We start from the raw sequence: 13,400 nt of genomic DNA on the forward strand, positions 1-13,400 counted from the left end.
CTCTTAATTTCACTGCTGCAATAATATTAGCTGCGTGATCACTAACAATAGCCCTCACTTTATTCTCGATATTCCATTCTTTGATTATACTTTTTTTTTAAATTACACAAATTTTCTGCTGTATGGCTATTATCATAATTTTTATCACAGCCCAATAAACATGAATTCATATTCATCGTTTCAGTATCAATGTAGTGTGCTGTGACAGCAAGAAAGGTTTGATTGTTTTTTGAAGTCCAGTTATTTGTTGTTAAACATATAGATTGCGCTTTTTCCATTTTTATTCTCGCATCTTGATTTAATTTTAAATAAAGCTGTGGCAACATATTTTCTGAAAGCGTCTTACGCGTAGGTAATTTATATGATGGACACAACAGATGGACCAATTTTTTAAACTCAACTTCTTCTACTAAGCTAAATGAATGATATTCTTTAGCAATCATGGTTATCAATTGGTTATCTATTTGCTGTTTTTTACTTAGAGGCATAGGCTTACTACTTTCTGTAAAATTATCAATTTTCAGTTGGGTACTGGAGGTTGTCGATCTTGACTGTGACACTGGTTATTGTAAACTTAAATCAGTAATTGTTGAGGAATCATTTGAAGTCGAAGATGTAGGTGTAGTTTGTTTGTCATTAGGATCATTTATGATAATAGTTGGATGCTTTCGCGTCAGGTGTCGATTTAATTTTCCTAAGCTTCCTGCAGACAATGAAATTGTTTGTGTACAGTAGTTACACTTCGCAACCTTGGGCTGAGGTTCGTCAAAGTGGTTCCATAAAGCACTATTTTTTTCCGTACTGCTTTAATAAAATTATTATAAAAAAAAAGATTTGAAAATATTTTAAATTCTAGATGGTTTACTTTGATTTTTTCTTATTCGGTGAACTGTAGCCGGTAGTTGGGCAGTATTGTGTTAAAACGATGCAACAACTTATTTTGATAGTTATTTTTTATTTATTAGTTAATAGTTCTTGTCCTTTTTTTCACAAGTAAACTAAATGCTGGTTCTGTTAAGATTGTTCTTCTAAAATGGTTTCTTAATGATTGCCATGTACGTTCTTTTAGAATTTGTTCTTACAGTTAACAGTAATATAATATCTACTTATTATAGGAGTATCCACAAATAAACAAAATCTACCGTCTTTTGTCGTTTTTAAATGTCCGCTTAGACTTAATACCGGCTTTATATGTTTAACATGTGGCATGTTTACAATCAATATAAATTCGAATAAATACAAATATTATTTATTTGAACCCATAAAAATACTATTTGCCAAATCTATTTAACTTTACCGTCTTCATTGTTTTTGGGAGTTTCTTTTCTTACGGTTTACGACTGTATTAATATAATGATAATCAAGTTCATAGATATCAATAATAAGTGTGTACAAGTTCACTTTCAGGGAGTAAGTCACATTTCTATTCGTTTTTTAACTACTTTTAGCTGGACAATATTTGAGTAGCTTCATCATGTCCTGGCGTTTGTAAGCTCGAATTTGTCACATTTCTATTCGTTCTTTAACTACTTTTAGCTGGAAAATACTTGAGTAGCTTCATCATGTCCTGGCGTTTGTAAGCTCGAATTTGTCACATTTCTATTCGTTCTTTAACTACTTTTCGCTGGACAATATTTGAGTAGCTTCATCATGTCCTGGCGTTTTTTAGCTCGAATTTGTGTAAAAATTATCTTACCGTCCTCATTGTTTTTGCGCCCATCACCATTATAGGCGTAAATGGTATGTGCAAGGAATTTTTGTCAATCCCTGAGTGAAAATTTTTTTTTATAATTCTTTATACACGTAATTTGCTGTAGGGTCATTTTCGGTTGTTGTGAAAAACGATCCAAGGCAATGTACGTGAATATTACGTTTTTTGTTTGTTTTAGTTTCCTCATTTAATTTTGTTGTTTTTCTTATTTACCATTGTAATTTATGATGGGAATCGCGTGTGGAAATCGATGGTTTTAAGTCTACAGTCGAATCTATACTTTTCTCAGATTTATGTGATTTTATAGAAACATTCTCGCTCATTACCGCCTCTACAATTTAAATTATAGAGACGGTGCCTTACTAAAATCATTTTAATTTATATATATGTATACCTCAGTGTCACAAAAATTGCACTGATTACATATAGTATTATATGTAATCCGTGCATTTTTTGTGATACTGAGATACATGATCATGCAAAATTTTGTTATATATTCTAATTATAGTTATTGAAATAAATAAAACGATACTCCAAATAAAAAGTATATTAAGAAATTCTATTTAAAAAATACAATTAAAAAACATACAACAGTTTTCGTCGTTTCTCTACCAATAAATGTGCAAAATAATTTGCAAAGCTAATGAATGTATTATGTTGAATGAACTGATCTTTGTATTGTGTGATAAAAACTGCAATTATGTAATATTAATCCGAAATATAATTGAATCGGTCATTTCAAAAACCTCATAAGTCACAAAATTATAATTTTTCAGAAATCAATAAAAACTGTTTCATACACAAACAAATGAGTTTTGAAGGACTTTTTTATGGTTAATTTAGTATTCGAGTGGTAAAAAATTAAAATAGCGTATAATCTTTTCGCTTTATTAATAGAAATAATGAAAAAAACCTGATAAACAGTACTTGACTTATGTTGTTTTAGCGAGAAATAGGTTTAGTGGTATATAATTTAACCAAAAAAATTGTAGTAATCATATTTTTTATTGCTTATAATTAAGAATTACACTTAAAAATAATCTTATTAACATTTTACATGTATTAATTTGTCATGTTTTAATATCTTTATGGTACATAGTCATATTCTCCATCATTCTCATCTGGATTATCTTCAACATTTGCAGTTGGCCAGCTAAAAATGTTGTTATAAAATGGCATATGCTCTTCCGGAATGCTATCTTGAACTTGTTTTAAATCGTATATTTTTTTTTTTATTGATGGGCACTTTCAAATTATGGGCTTTCGTTGATGGAAGTGAAACGAAGTTGTTATTTTCTTTAATAATGAGAATGAATGTTCAATCAATCCATCAATATATTCCTCGGCTATTATAGTTCCTTTTCGATCTGAATCATATGAAAAACTCATGTATGTCGAAGGTGCAAATGACTTTTTCTGGTCCTTTGGGACTTTTTTTCCATAAGATTCAGTTGACAAACATGTTTTTTTGTACAAATTTGGCCACCATTTTTTATATTCTAAAACATCTTCAGTTTTAAGCTCTATGACTGTAAATGTTGAGCTGGAGTTCGAAACTAAATCAATGTATTCTCTTGGGACGTAGATACGATCATGCTTTCGAACATTTTTTTTTATGACTCCAAAATCACGGTCATTTGGTAAGAAGGAATGACCACGTATGGGAAAATACTGATAAACTTTTTCAAATCTTTTAGGGTCAGTCAAAGCCAACATAAGTCTCAACAATGTATTATTTTTATTTTGACCAGGGCAGCCGTCGGGAAAAAGATATAAATACTTAATATTTGGCCCAATATTATTTTTTATATAATGCATCAACATTGAACAAACCTCTCTAGTGGTGCGTGCAAAAACCTCTTAAGTCACTGACTAATGTTGTTTATGCAATGAACGTCTTTCACGCGGTATTATTAAAAGAGGAAGGAATGTTTTGACTTAATTTGTTTTCACCCAGAATACACATCTGCCTTTGAAAAATCATTTTCTGTAAAAAAAGCATGTTGGAAAAAATGTTGACTTAAGTGGTTTTTGAAATGACCGATTCAATTTGATTTTAAAGTTTTTCTTTGAGCAACATTATGTTCAGATTAAATTTTGTGTAAAGTGTTTAATCTATAATAAGTATGTCCAAGTTCACTTTCAGGAAGTAAGTATTTGTCACATTTCTTCATGTCCTGGCGTTGTTTTGCTTGAATTTGTCTAAAAATTATCTTACATGTAATAATGAAAAAATATAGTTATAGATTGTAGTTTTTATCTATGGTTGTGATATTTGTTTTATTTAATTAAATAATAATAGAAAGTAAATAATCATATACACATATGTATCTTTTTTTACGGTTGTTTAATGTTTTATTACATAAATTAAGAGTGGAAATCATATTATATAAATCTATTGAAAATAAATTATTTTTATTTAAAAAGTAAGTTATTTATTAAAACAAACATATACATATTATTATTTAAATTTTACATTTAAACTAAAACATATAACAGCATTATTCAAATTAATATGAGCATTTCTGTGGGCTGTATTATGCATTTTGTTAAAATATATCCCCTTAAGGACCCACAATAAAAATATTTAGCTAGATTATAAAATTATTAATTAGCTAGACCGGTTTCGATTGCTTTGGCAATCCTCTTCAGTAGCATTAAAACCTCTTAAAATTAAGTTTTTTTAATTTTAAGAGGTTTTAATGCTACTGAAGAGGATTGCCAAAGCAATCGAAACCGGTCTAGCTAATTAATAATTTTATAATCTAGCTAAATATTTTTATTGTGGGTCCTTAAGGGGATATATTTTAACAAAATGCATATAACAGCATGGCTATTCTTACACTAGGTTACTTAGATCCTAAAATCTTTGGAGGTGGTTCCAAGTCATTTAGTTGTACCCATCTATCGTTTACTGAATTAGTATAGGCAAGATAATGCCCCAAGCCGTTCGGTATTATGGAGGAACTGAACTCAATTATCTCAGATAATATATATATAATCTGGGCAAAAATCGGACAATTCGTTGCCATCCACGTCGGCGTCACTTATGCCCAACTCGTTGTTCCTGTAAAAATAAAGTTTAATTAATTAATTAATGGAATTTATCATTTTTGTCAGTAAATTTTGTGTAAATAATACTCACTCCTGCAATGATGACACATCGCAATAGAGGACGCTTCTGGGACCGCTTCCGGGATCTCTTCGAGGGCATCTTCCAAACCCGCTTGGGGGCAGCTTCTGGGATCGCTTGGAGGGTAGCTCCAGGTACAGCTTCTGGGGTCACTCCTGCATCTGCTTCGAGTCCAGGTGTTGATGACTGAGCCATGCTTAAAAATTAGATGTAATTTCATAGAATATTTTGTAAACACATTGGCAGAAATAATTTCTGCCAATGTCTAGCGGTTGGTTAGTCCAAATGGTTGGGTATTTCTACTGTAGTAACCATACACTTAGATAACAATGTAGTTTGTTCTCCTTTTCGGTTTTACAAAATGAACATGGCGTAGCAATCACAGCTTGCTATTGATACTAACAGGAAGGAGACGCGTTTTCGATAGTACAAATTTAGACTGCCAGATGGGAAACTTGTACTTACCATTTTTTAAAGGCCAATCAAAATATTCAAATGTCCATCAGATAAATCTCGCCAGCTGGTGATAAAAATTCGTACTAATTAAAACAGTAAATGGGCCGCTTGTTCAGTAGTTCCAATATAGACTATCAGGTTACGTAACATTTACCAGCCTCTTATTCAGACTCTGTTTACAGGTTCCCTCTATCCTAACAACTGCACATGAAAGTATTTTAACGGAATATTTTGTATCACACTAATACTGATTTCAAGATAGAAATATATTTAATATTATAAGAAGATATCTGCAGGCCATTTATTTGTTTAATGTTGTTAATTGGCGTGGGACGATGTGGTAACGGCTGTAGCTCGTTATCAAAATCAACTTTGTACCAAATTGTGCCATTTGGTCTGTATTGTAGCATACGTATATCTGTGACGACTGGGTCACCTGTTTTTTTACCAGGACGTATAGATTTATAAATCAATTCTTTCGAAAAGTCTGTGAAAAAGTTATAGTCCAAATAACGAGCTTCGTAAGGCATAGGATCACTCCTAGCAATTTTACTTATTGCCATGTATTGTTGTGGAAGGAAAATTTCTTTACCTTTTAATTTGCACTCTATTGCACTGTGTACCGAGTCACATTCCATGTGAGTATGGCCTTTTTCCAGATACTTTTGAGTAATCACAATATTTTTTTCAATCGCTAAACGTAATAAAGCATTACTTAAGGTAGCATTGCGATTTTGAGCGCAACAGCCATCGGAATATAAAATCACAGGCAATAATTTCTGACTCAAAACCTTCTCTAAATGGTCTACTAAGCATGAAGCAAACACAGAGGCTTCAAGCGTGCTATTTGACTCATCGAACCAATAACACATTACTTCCTTAGTTGCTATATTGTATAGTGTAAAATTATGGACGCATAATTTAGTTTTATAGTAAACTGCACTAGCTTGAAGATACGGGGCCAATTTTACCGATTCAACATCCTGTGTGAACACGTGACAAGCTCCGGACTGTGCAATTCCTTTGTCAGTATTTTTCTCTTTCCTAGCTCGATCATTCTTCAGAACATGTTCAGCGTGTTCTTCATCCGTAATGTTTCCAGTTTTATGACTGCAACAAACATCGCATTGATCTTTCTTTGGGTGGAATAGGCTCAGATTGAGTTTCAAAAATATTTTGTCAAATAATTTACGGCCAGGGCATTCTCTACCCTCTAATTCACAATTCTCTTTATATGTCTTATAAAGCTGTGTCATGTTCGTGAAAACTGGTTCTAAATATTCTCGTGATGTTTTAGCACGACAGTAATGCGACGGCATCTTTGGAAGATCTGCTAAAAACTTTTCAATATATTTGTGGTCTTCAATTTTCTCTGGATTTCTGCGATTACTGGTTGAAGTAGATGAATCGGGAGGCATAGCACAATCGGTTTTTGTCAACCAATATCTGATAAACCAATCTTTAATTCTAAGAGTGGCCAAGAACATTTTTTTGCAGACTTGGTGACGTACGTTATCAATCGTCAAAACGTAAGTTCGACTATCAGTTCTTTTGGATGATTCTGGATTTTTAGTAATTTTCTTTGGTATTTTGTTAACGTGTGAAGTTATAAATGATCTTCGCTGCTCCCAGTTCATATTCTGCCAGAAATTTTCAAACAAATGTTTCCGCTGTTCTTCATTTATGTTGTCACATGACCTGAGTTTAGATTTCTTGCAAAACTCAGAAGTGCACGGTGGTTTCATGGATCTTGCAGGCTTAAATACGTCTTGTTTCACTTTAAATGTTTCATTAATCTTTGCTTTTCTGTCTCTTCTGTATCCCAAATAATTTTCACCTTTCATCCGTAATTCTTTATTAATATTGCGTTTATATTTCTTTGGGTCTTTTGACGCCTTGTTCTGTCGTTTTTTATGACTTAACAAATCACCGTGATAGGGAACATCACTGAGTATGACCACTTTTGAAGAACACGATGGAGTAGCACAGACATTGGATTGCTGCATATTGTTTTGGGTTGTATTATTTTTATCTGTACATTGAGTATTGTTTGTTGTATCCTAAAAGAAATAAAATACATTTTGAAACACCGCCTAAGTTAAGAATATGTAGCTTTTAAATTCATTTTTGAGTAAATTACAAAACGGTATTTCTAAAATAAAACAATTATTTCAATTTTTGTTTAAATTGACAATTGTTTTTAAGAATACAGTCTATTTATAATTTCATTATTAAAATATTTTTTTTACTCTACATTTTTAATGGATTTTCGTGAAGTATTGGCCAAATCAATACAATTTTTCCGACTTTTTAACTCGAATCAAGTAAACTATGATTCAAGGAGAGGTTTCGAGTTCAAAAAATGGTTTTTTATATCATATTTATTTTTACTCTCCCAGAAGTCCAGAGAAATGCAGATGTAGAAGAGGCGTATTCTTCTTTGGAGGTGAATGTTTCAAGGCCAATTGAATTGGTTCAAGAGCCTGCCAGTTTGAAAGAATTAGCCGTTCCTGGTCCGAGTCGTTTGGTTCAAGAAAAATCACCTCCTAAAACACCTGTGTCTCTACATGGTAAGCATTTTTTCAGTTCAAACAATTTTTTTAATAGTAACCTCAAATTCTAGTTCCATAAATTTTGAAATGAATAAATAAAACAAAATTTAAATACCTTGAAAATTAATCGCTTTATTATGAATGCCGTTACGACACGCATTTAATTTATAAGTAGGTATACTAAAAGATTATGCCATTAAAATAATTTGTCGTGGCTATATGATATTCTCATTTTTAAGGTGCAGAGTATTTGGACTCATTAAGAAGAGTTAGATTGTCGCCTCAGAAAAAGCGATTGTATACTACAGCACGGAAATTTCAACGGCGGGCATCATACCAGCTTCGCAAGCTCGTCTAAAAAAAGCAGAACAATTCTCGTCGCAAGCAAGTTTCAAGAAACTTACAGAAACTCTGAACGAGAATTGCAGGAAGTTTTTTTTGAGTCAGATTAATTGTTCAAAAAAGAAAATGAAGGGGCGTCGATTTTCCACAGATGCCAAGGTTATGTCTCTGGCTTTGTTTAAACAGAGCCCAAGTGGATACAGATTGTTATCAAAGATATTTGCGCTTCCGTCAAGAGTCACACTGATGAAATTTTTAAACCGTTTACCCGTGTCACCAGGACTTAATTTGGAAATCTTTAATGGACTTAGTCGAATGTTGAAGAGACTCGATCCTTCAAATCGGACATGCGTCTTACTTTTTGACGAAATGAGTCTATCGCGTAATTTGACGTATAATGTCCATAAAGATTGCGTTGAAGGTTTTGAGGATTTTGGGGACCACCAAACCAATAAGATTGCGGATCATGTACAAGTAAGTTGCTATTTAAAATTACAGTTTACATTATTATTCATATTACAATTACATTTAACTTTTCGCGTTATACAAATTTTTAACACACATTTTTATTCTAAATTATTGTTTTTCAAAATAAAATATGTTATAATATTTAAATAATAATCATGATAACAATTTACCCGCCCAATTTGTATTTTAATCTCTTTCATATCACCCGCCCACTTTTTTACTTAACTATGTTTTGGAAAGTATAGTAACATAATTTTTTTTAAATGGGTGTGGAATTTAAGAAATTGAAAGACAGATAAACTTAAGTAAACCATAAATTGTCCCTTGATTATAGTTCTGAACAAACCGTCATCAGTTTTAGTAATAAAATTATGCCTACTTGAAAGGTAACTGTAATAACAAAATATTTTGTAAAAATAAAAATTAAAAAACTTTAGGTAGTACAAATAATACCGAATTGTTTAGAATTACAAAGGGTTGGTTATGTTGTCATTTAGTAATTTGTATACATTTTAATCTCTTTTATTACTCACTCATATAATAAAATATATTTATAGATCGAATTTGTTGACAAAAATGCCGATTTATATTATTGTAATTTAATCAATGTACCCACAACTCTTCATTTATTCTAAAAATCTTATATTATAATTTTTTTTATGATATCTATTAACTCAAACTTACTTTTTTTTTCATTATTACAGGTTTTTATGTTAAGAGGAATTGTCAAAAATTGGAAACAGCCGGTGCTATACCAGTTTGTAAATGGAGCCGCAAAAGGGCCACAAATAGTAAAGGCCATTAAAGAAATTATTTTGGCTGCACAAAATGCTGGATTTAATGTTGTCGGTACTATTTGTGACCAAGGGTCAAATAATATCAACGCGATCCATCGATTACTAGAGGATACGCGGGGAAAATATTTGGCCCGAGGTGAGGAACTCAGGCATCAAGTGTTTGAAATTGGGGAATCAATAATAATTCCTGTCTTTGACACTCCCCATCTCTTAAAAGGAATAAGAAATAATTTGTTATCAAAAAATATTTTATTCCAAAAAGACGGTAAAAAAAAGTGGCGAAGTGGGACGATATCCTGAAGGCTTAGATATTGGACTCTCCAAGTGGCGATCTTAGGTTTATGCACAAGTTGACGGAGCATCATGTCAATCCACAAATTTAAAAAAAAATGAAAGTTTCTGTTTGTGCCCAAATTTTTAGTCGTTCAGTTGCGGCAGGAATCAATTTAATGGCCAAAAGTGGTAAGTTAAAGTTTATTTTATTAAAGATTCACATTTTTACAAATATTCTTAATTCTTCAGTAAATGGACAATAATTTTTAAAATTTGATTTTCTACATTCCATCACTAGCAAAGTGTGTAAGTGTTTGCGTAAAACTTTTATTGCCAATTAAGTGTAAATATAAAACAAAGCTTAAATGAGGTTTATTTTTCAGAATTCACTATTGGTGAAACCAAAATGGAGAGGCGCGCTACAGAAACGGCAGTTTTTTTAAAATTTATGGATGATGTGTTCGATAGCGTCAATGGTTGCGGACCTTTCAACGAAGGAGGAAAAAAACTCAAAACTCAGATAGATCTTAAGGAAGGGGATAGCTTACAAGTAAAGTTTTGGAGAGAGGCTATCCCCATTTTCAAAAGCATGGAATGCCTCGATTCGAGTGGAAAACGAATGACACGCCCACCGACTTTCAAAAATTGGGTCTTTACATTGGAAAATTTAATTTATTGACGAATAAATTAAAGGGTCTTGGAATTGAGACGTTGGTTCCCAGGTTTTTGAACCAAGATCCTTTAGAGAATTTTTTCGGGAAAGTTCGTCAACGAGGAAGTCGGTGGTCGAATCCATCGTGCCATGCTTTTGGACCGTTTTACAAATCTCTTCTGGTCACTAACTTAGTTAGTAAACATTCTGTGGGAGGTAATTGTGAAGATGATGGGTCGGATTTGCTAATTCCATTGCAAACATTTATCCTACAGGTAAATAATAACTTTTGATTATTAACAATTATTGATAACTTTTGTTAAATTTATTTAAGAACTTGATTATGTTTCTACGTTTCTAAAAAATTATAGTTAGAATATTGTTTTTTTTATCGATTTTAAAATTTTTTAAAATTTTCTGAAAACAGTTACAAAAAATTACTTTTATTTTTTATTAATGTATTTTTTTTCCTTATTGGAGTGAAAATCAGGAGAGAGGAGAAGCGGAGATTACAGCGGTTGAGATTCCATCTGAAGTTTTGAGTAACATATTAAATGATTTAGAGAAAAATGCCATTGCTTATGTAGGGGGGTAGATTTTAAAAAACATTAAAATAAAAAAGTGTGAGGTGTGTAAGCATAATGTGTTTTTGCAGCAGGAGGAGAACAATGAATTTTTAAATTTTGTGCGCGAAAAAGAGTTTGGGGGGGCCGTTGCTACTAGGCTTAACTATATAATATAATACATGTTGGACATCACTTCCTACGAGGTTTTCATCATTATGTGCGACAAAAGTGATGACGAATCTGATTTACTTCTTGACGAAGAAGACCAAAGGATTCTGACACACGATGATGACCAAGGAGTTAGTTCTGTCGAAATTGATGACGGACCACCTAATCCTCAGAATACAAGAAATATTTCACCTCAACCTTCGACTTCTAGAGCAGATCCAGTAGTTCAAGCAGATGGTAACCAGCAGTCTAGTTTCAAATGGAGCCAACGAAGTTATGTACCAAATATTTTTCACGATGTGGAATATGAGTTCGGAAAGGTGAAAATTTGCCAAGATGATGAGATAGCATTGACGCCCTTTGACATATTTTGTTCTACAACTAATTTTGATTTATTGGTTCAAAATTCACAGCTGTGGAAGGACATTCAGATGCGTGAAGTGCACTAGTAATCATCCCACTAGTGAATGTCCCAAGAAAACTCGAGATGAACCGGCTACTTGTGTTAATTGTGGTGATCATCACACGGCTAACTACAAAGCTTGTCAGGTCTACAAAAAAATATTAGAAAAGAAATATCCTACATTAAGAAAATGACAAATTGACACACCCATTACTATTTCCCGGGCAACTACACCAAATTTAACCCGGGAAAATTTTTCGTTTGCCCAAGCAGTCCAAAATGGCAATCAAAATAACCAAAGGCCAGCAGCCCAAAATGCTAATCAAAATAATCAAAGGTCAGCAGTTGAAGAACCCCACCCCATTCGCAACGAAGAACAAAATCTCGTTACTTTCATGAAAGAATCATTTCTAGAACTCAAAGAAATGTTTCGTGACTTAATGAAACAGAATAGTGTTATGATTCATCTCTTAACAGCTCTCATTGGTAAAATGAAATAAAATGGTTAAAAATATCAACCTTATACTTTGGAACGCTAACGGATTAACAAACCGTCGCCTTGAACTCGAAGCGTTTCTCATAGATCGTGATATTGACATAGCACTAATTTCTGAGACACGTTTCACTGCGAAAAGCTTTTTAAGCATTTGAAATTACCGCGTTTATGACACCAAACATCCAAGTGGAAAAGCTCGAGGGGAAACAGCAATTATTATAAAAAAAAAGTCTAAAACATCATGAAATGGAAAAACATGTTTCTGAGCAAATCCAAGCTACAAGCGTTACTGTTGAGGATTGGGTTGGTCCAATAACAGTGTAAGCCGTTTATTGTCCACCGAGGCATTCAATTAGCCAAGAAACTTTTGAAACTTTCTTCAGTAATCTTGGTAATAGATTTATCGCCGGTGGTGATTGTAACGCCAAACATACGTTCTGGGCGTCGAGATTGATAAATCCGAAAGGACGAAACTTACTAAAAACCATTCAAGCCAACAATCTTGATCAGCTTTCTACTGGTGAACCAACTTACTGGCCATCCGATTTAAATAAGTTACCCGATTTGTTAGACTTATTTGTGGTGAAAAATATGTCTAAAGCGTACATGCAAATTAAATCATGCGACAAACTCTCCAGCGACCACTCTCCGGTTTTATTATCAATATACAATGAATTTATTCAAAGAGGAGGTGCTGCGTCTTTAACTAACCGTCACACAGACTGGGACTATTTTCGATGACATTTCGATAATAACCTAAATCCAAAAATGCTGTTAAAATCAGAAGAGGATATTGACCTAGCTGTACAATAACTCACAAAAACTATCCAAAAAGCAGCCAGAGCTTAGCTGCACAAAACGTTAGGCAGCTAATCTCAGAAAAGCGCAGATTAAGAAGAATCTGGCAGCAAACAAGGTTTCCAAATAACAAAAACAGCTTCAACAGAGCGTCTTTAAAAAAATTTAAAACGCTTGCTTGAAAAATTAAAAGAAAATTGTATTCAAGACTATCTAGAAAACCTACCTTCAACAGAAGCGACGGATTACTCACTTTGGAAAGCTACAAAACGTTGCAATCAACCGCAACAAACTCTTCCACCCTTAAGAAATCAAGATCGTTCATGGGCAAGGAGCAACAAAGAAAAAGCTGATCTTTTTGCTCAAGAATTGAAAGAAACATTTTCCAATTCACTAGATGCACCCGACGAAGAAATTGAACAGTTCCTGAGTGCTCCTCTACAATTATCCCTACCAATAGAGGCTTTTTCTCGAAACGAAATAAGCGCGGTAATTAAAACACTAAACCCAAAAAAATCACCAGGCTTTGATCTTATAACAACTAGAATTTTAAATGAGTTACCAAAAAATGATTCATAATATTTT

General features: G+C 32.8%; 2 protein-coding genes across 2 annotated transcripts; one reads left to right on the forward strand and one right to left on the reverse strand.

Annotated features, from left to right (window-relative positions):
- Window positions 1-4,545: 4,545 nt before the first annotated feature.
- LOC123302218 lies at window positions 4,546-7,354 on the reverse strand. Its single transcript, XM_044885061.1, has 4 exons — window positions 6,068-7,354; window positions 5,310-6,003; window positions 4,857-5,040; window positions 4,546-4,778 (listed from the first exon to the last, which is right to left on the reverse strand). Exons 1-2 carry the CDS (start codon window positions 7,304-7,306, stop codon window positions 5,995-5,997), a joined length of 1,248 nt encoding a protein of 415 aa, XP_044740996.1. The 5' UTR covers window positions 7,307-7,354; the 3' UTR covers window positions 4,546-4,778; window positions 4,857-5,040; window positions 5,310-5,994.
- A 2,781-nt stretch (window positions 7,355-10,135) lies between these two features.
- Window positions 10,136-11,133, forward strand: LOC123302228. Its single transcript, XM_044885072.1, has 2 exons — window positions 10,136-10,659; window positions 10,863-11,133. The coding sequence occupies exons 1-2, from the start codon at window positions 10,327-10,329 to the stop codon at window positions 10,977-10,979; spliced, it is 450 nt and encodes a 149-aa protein (XP_044741007.1). The 5' UTR covers window positions 10,136-10,326; the 3' UTR covers window positions 10,980-11,133.
- The last annotated feature ends 2,267 nt before the right edge of the window (window positions 11,134-13,400 follow it).

This window comes from Chrysoperla carnea, chromosome X (genome assembly GCF_905475395.1).
Source record: "Chrysoperla carnea chromosome X, inChrCarn1.1, whole genome shotgun sequence".
NCBI classification, from domain to species: domain Eukaryota; kingdom Metazoa; phylum Arthropoda; class Insecta; order Neuroptera; family Chrysopidae; genus Chrysoperla; species Chrysoperla carnea.

Bases quoted from the DNA above. Each gene is read 5' to 3' on its own strand.
- LOC123302218 (XM_044885061.1), bottom strand. From the start codon at position 7,306: ATGCAGCAATCCAATGTCTGTGCTACTCCATCGTGTTCTTCAAAAGTG.
- LOC123302228 (XM_044885072.1), top strand. From the start codon at position 10,327: ATGCCTCGATTCGAGTGGAAAACGAATGACACGCCCACCGACTTTCAA. The intron at 10,660-10,862 runs GTAAATAATAAC...TTTCCTTATTGG, and splicing joins TGCAAACATTTATCCTACAG to AGTGAAAATCAGGAGAGAGG.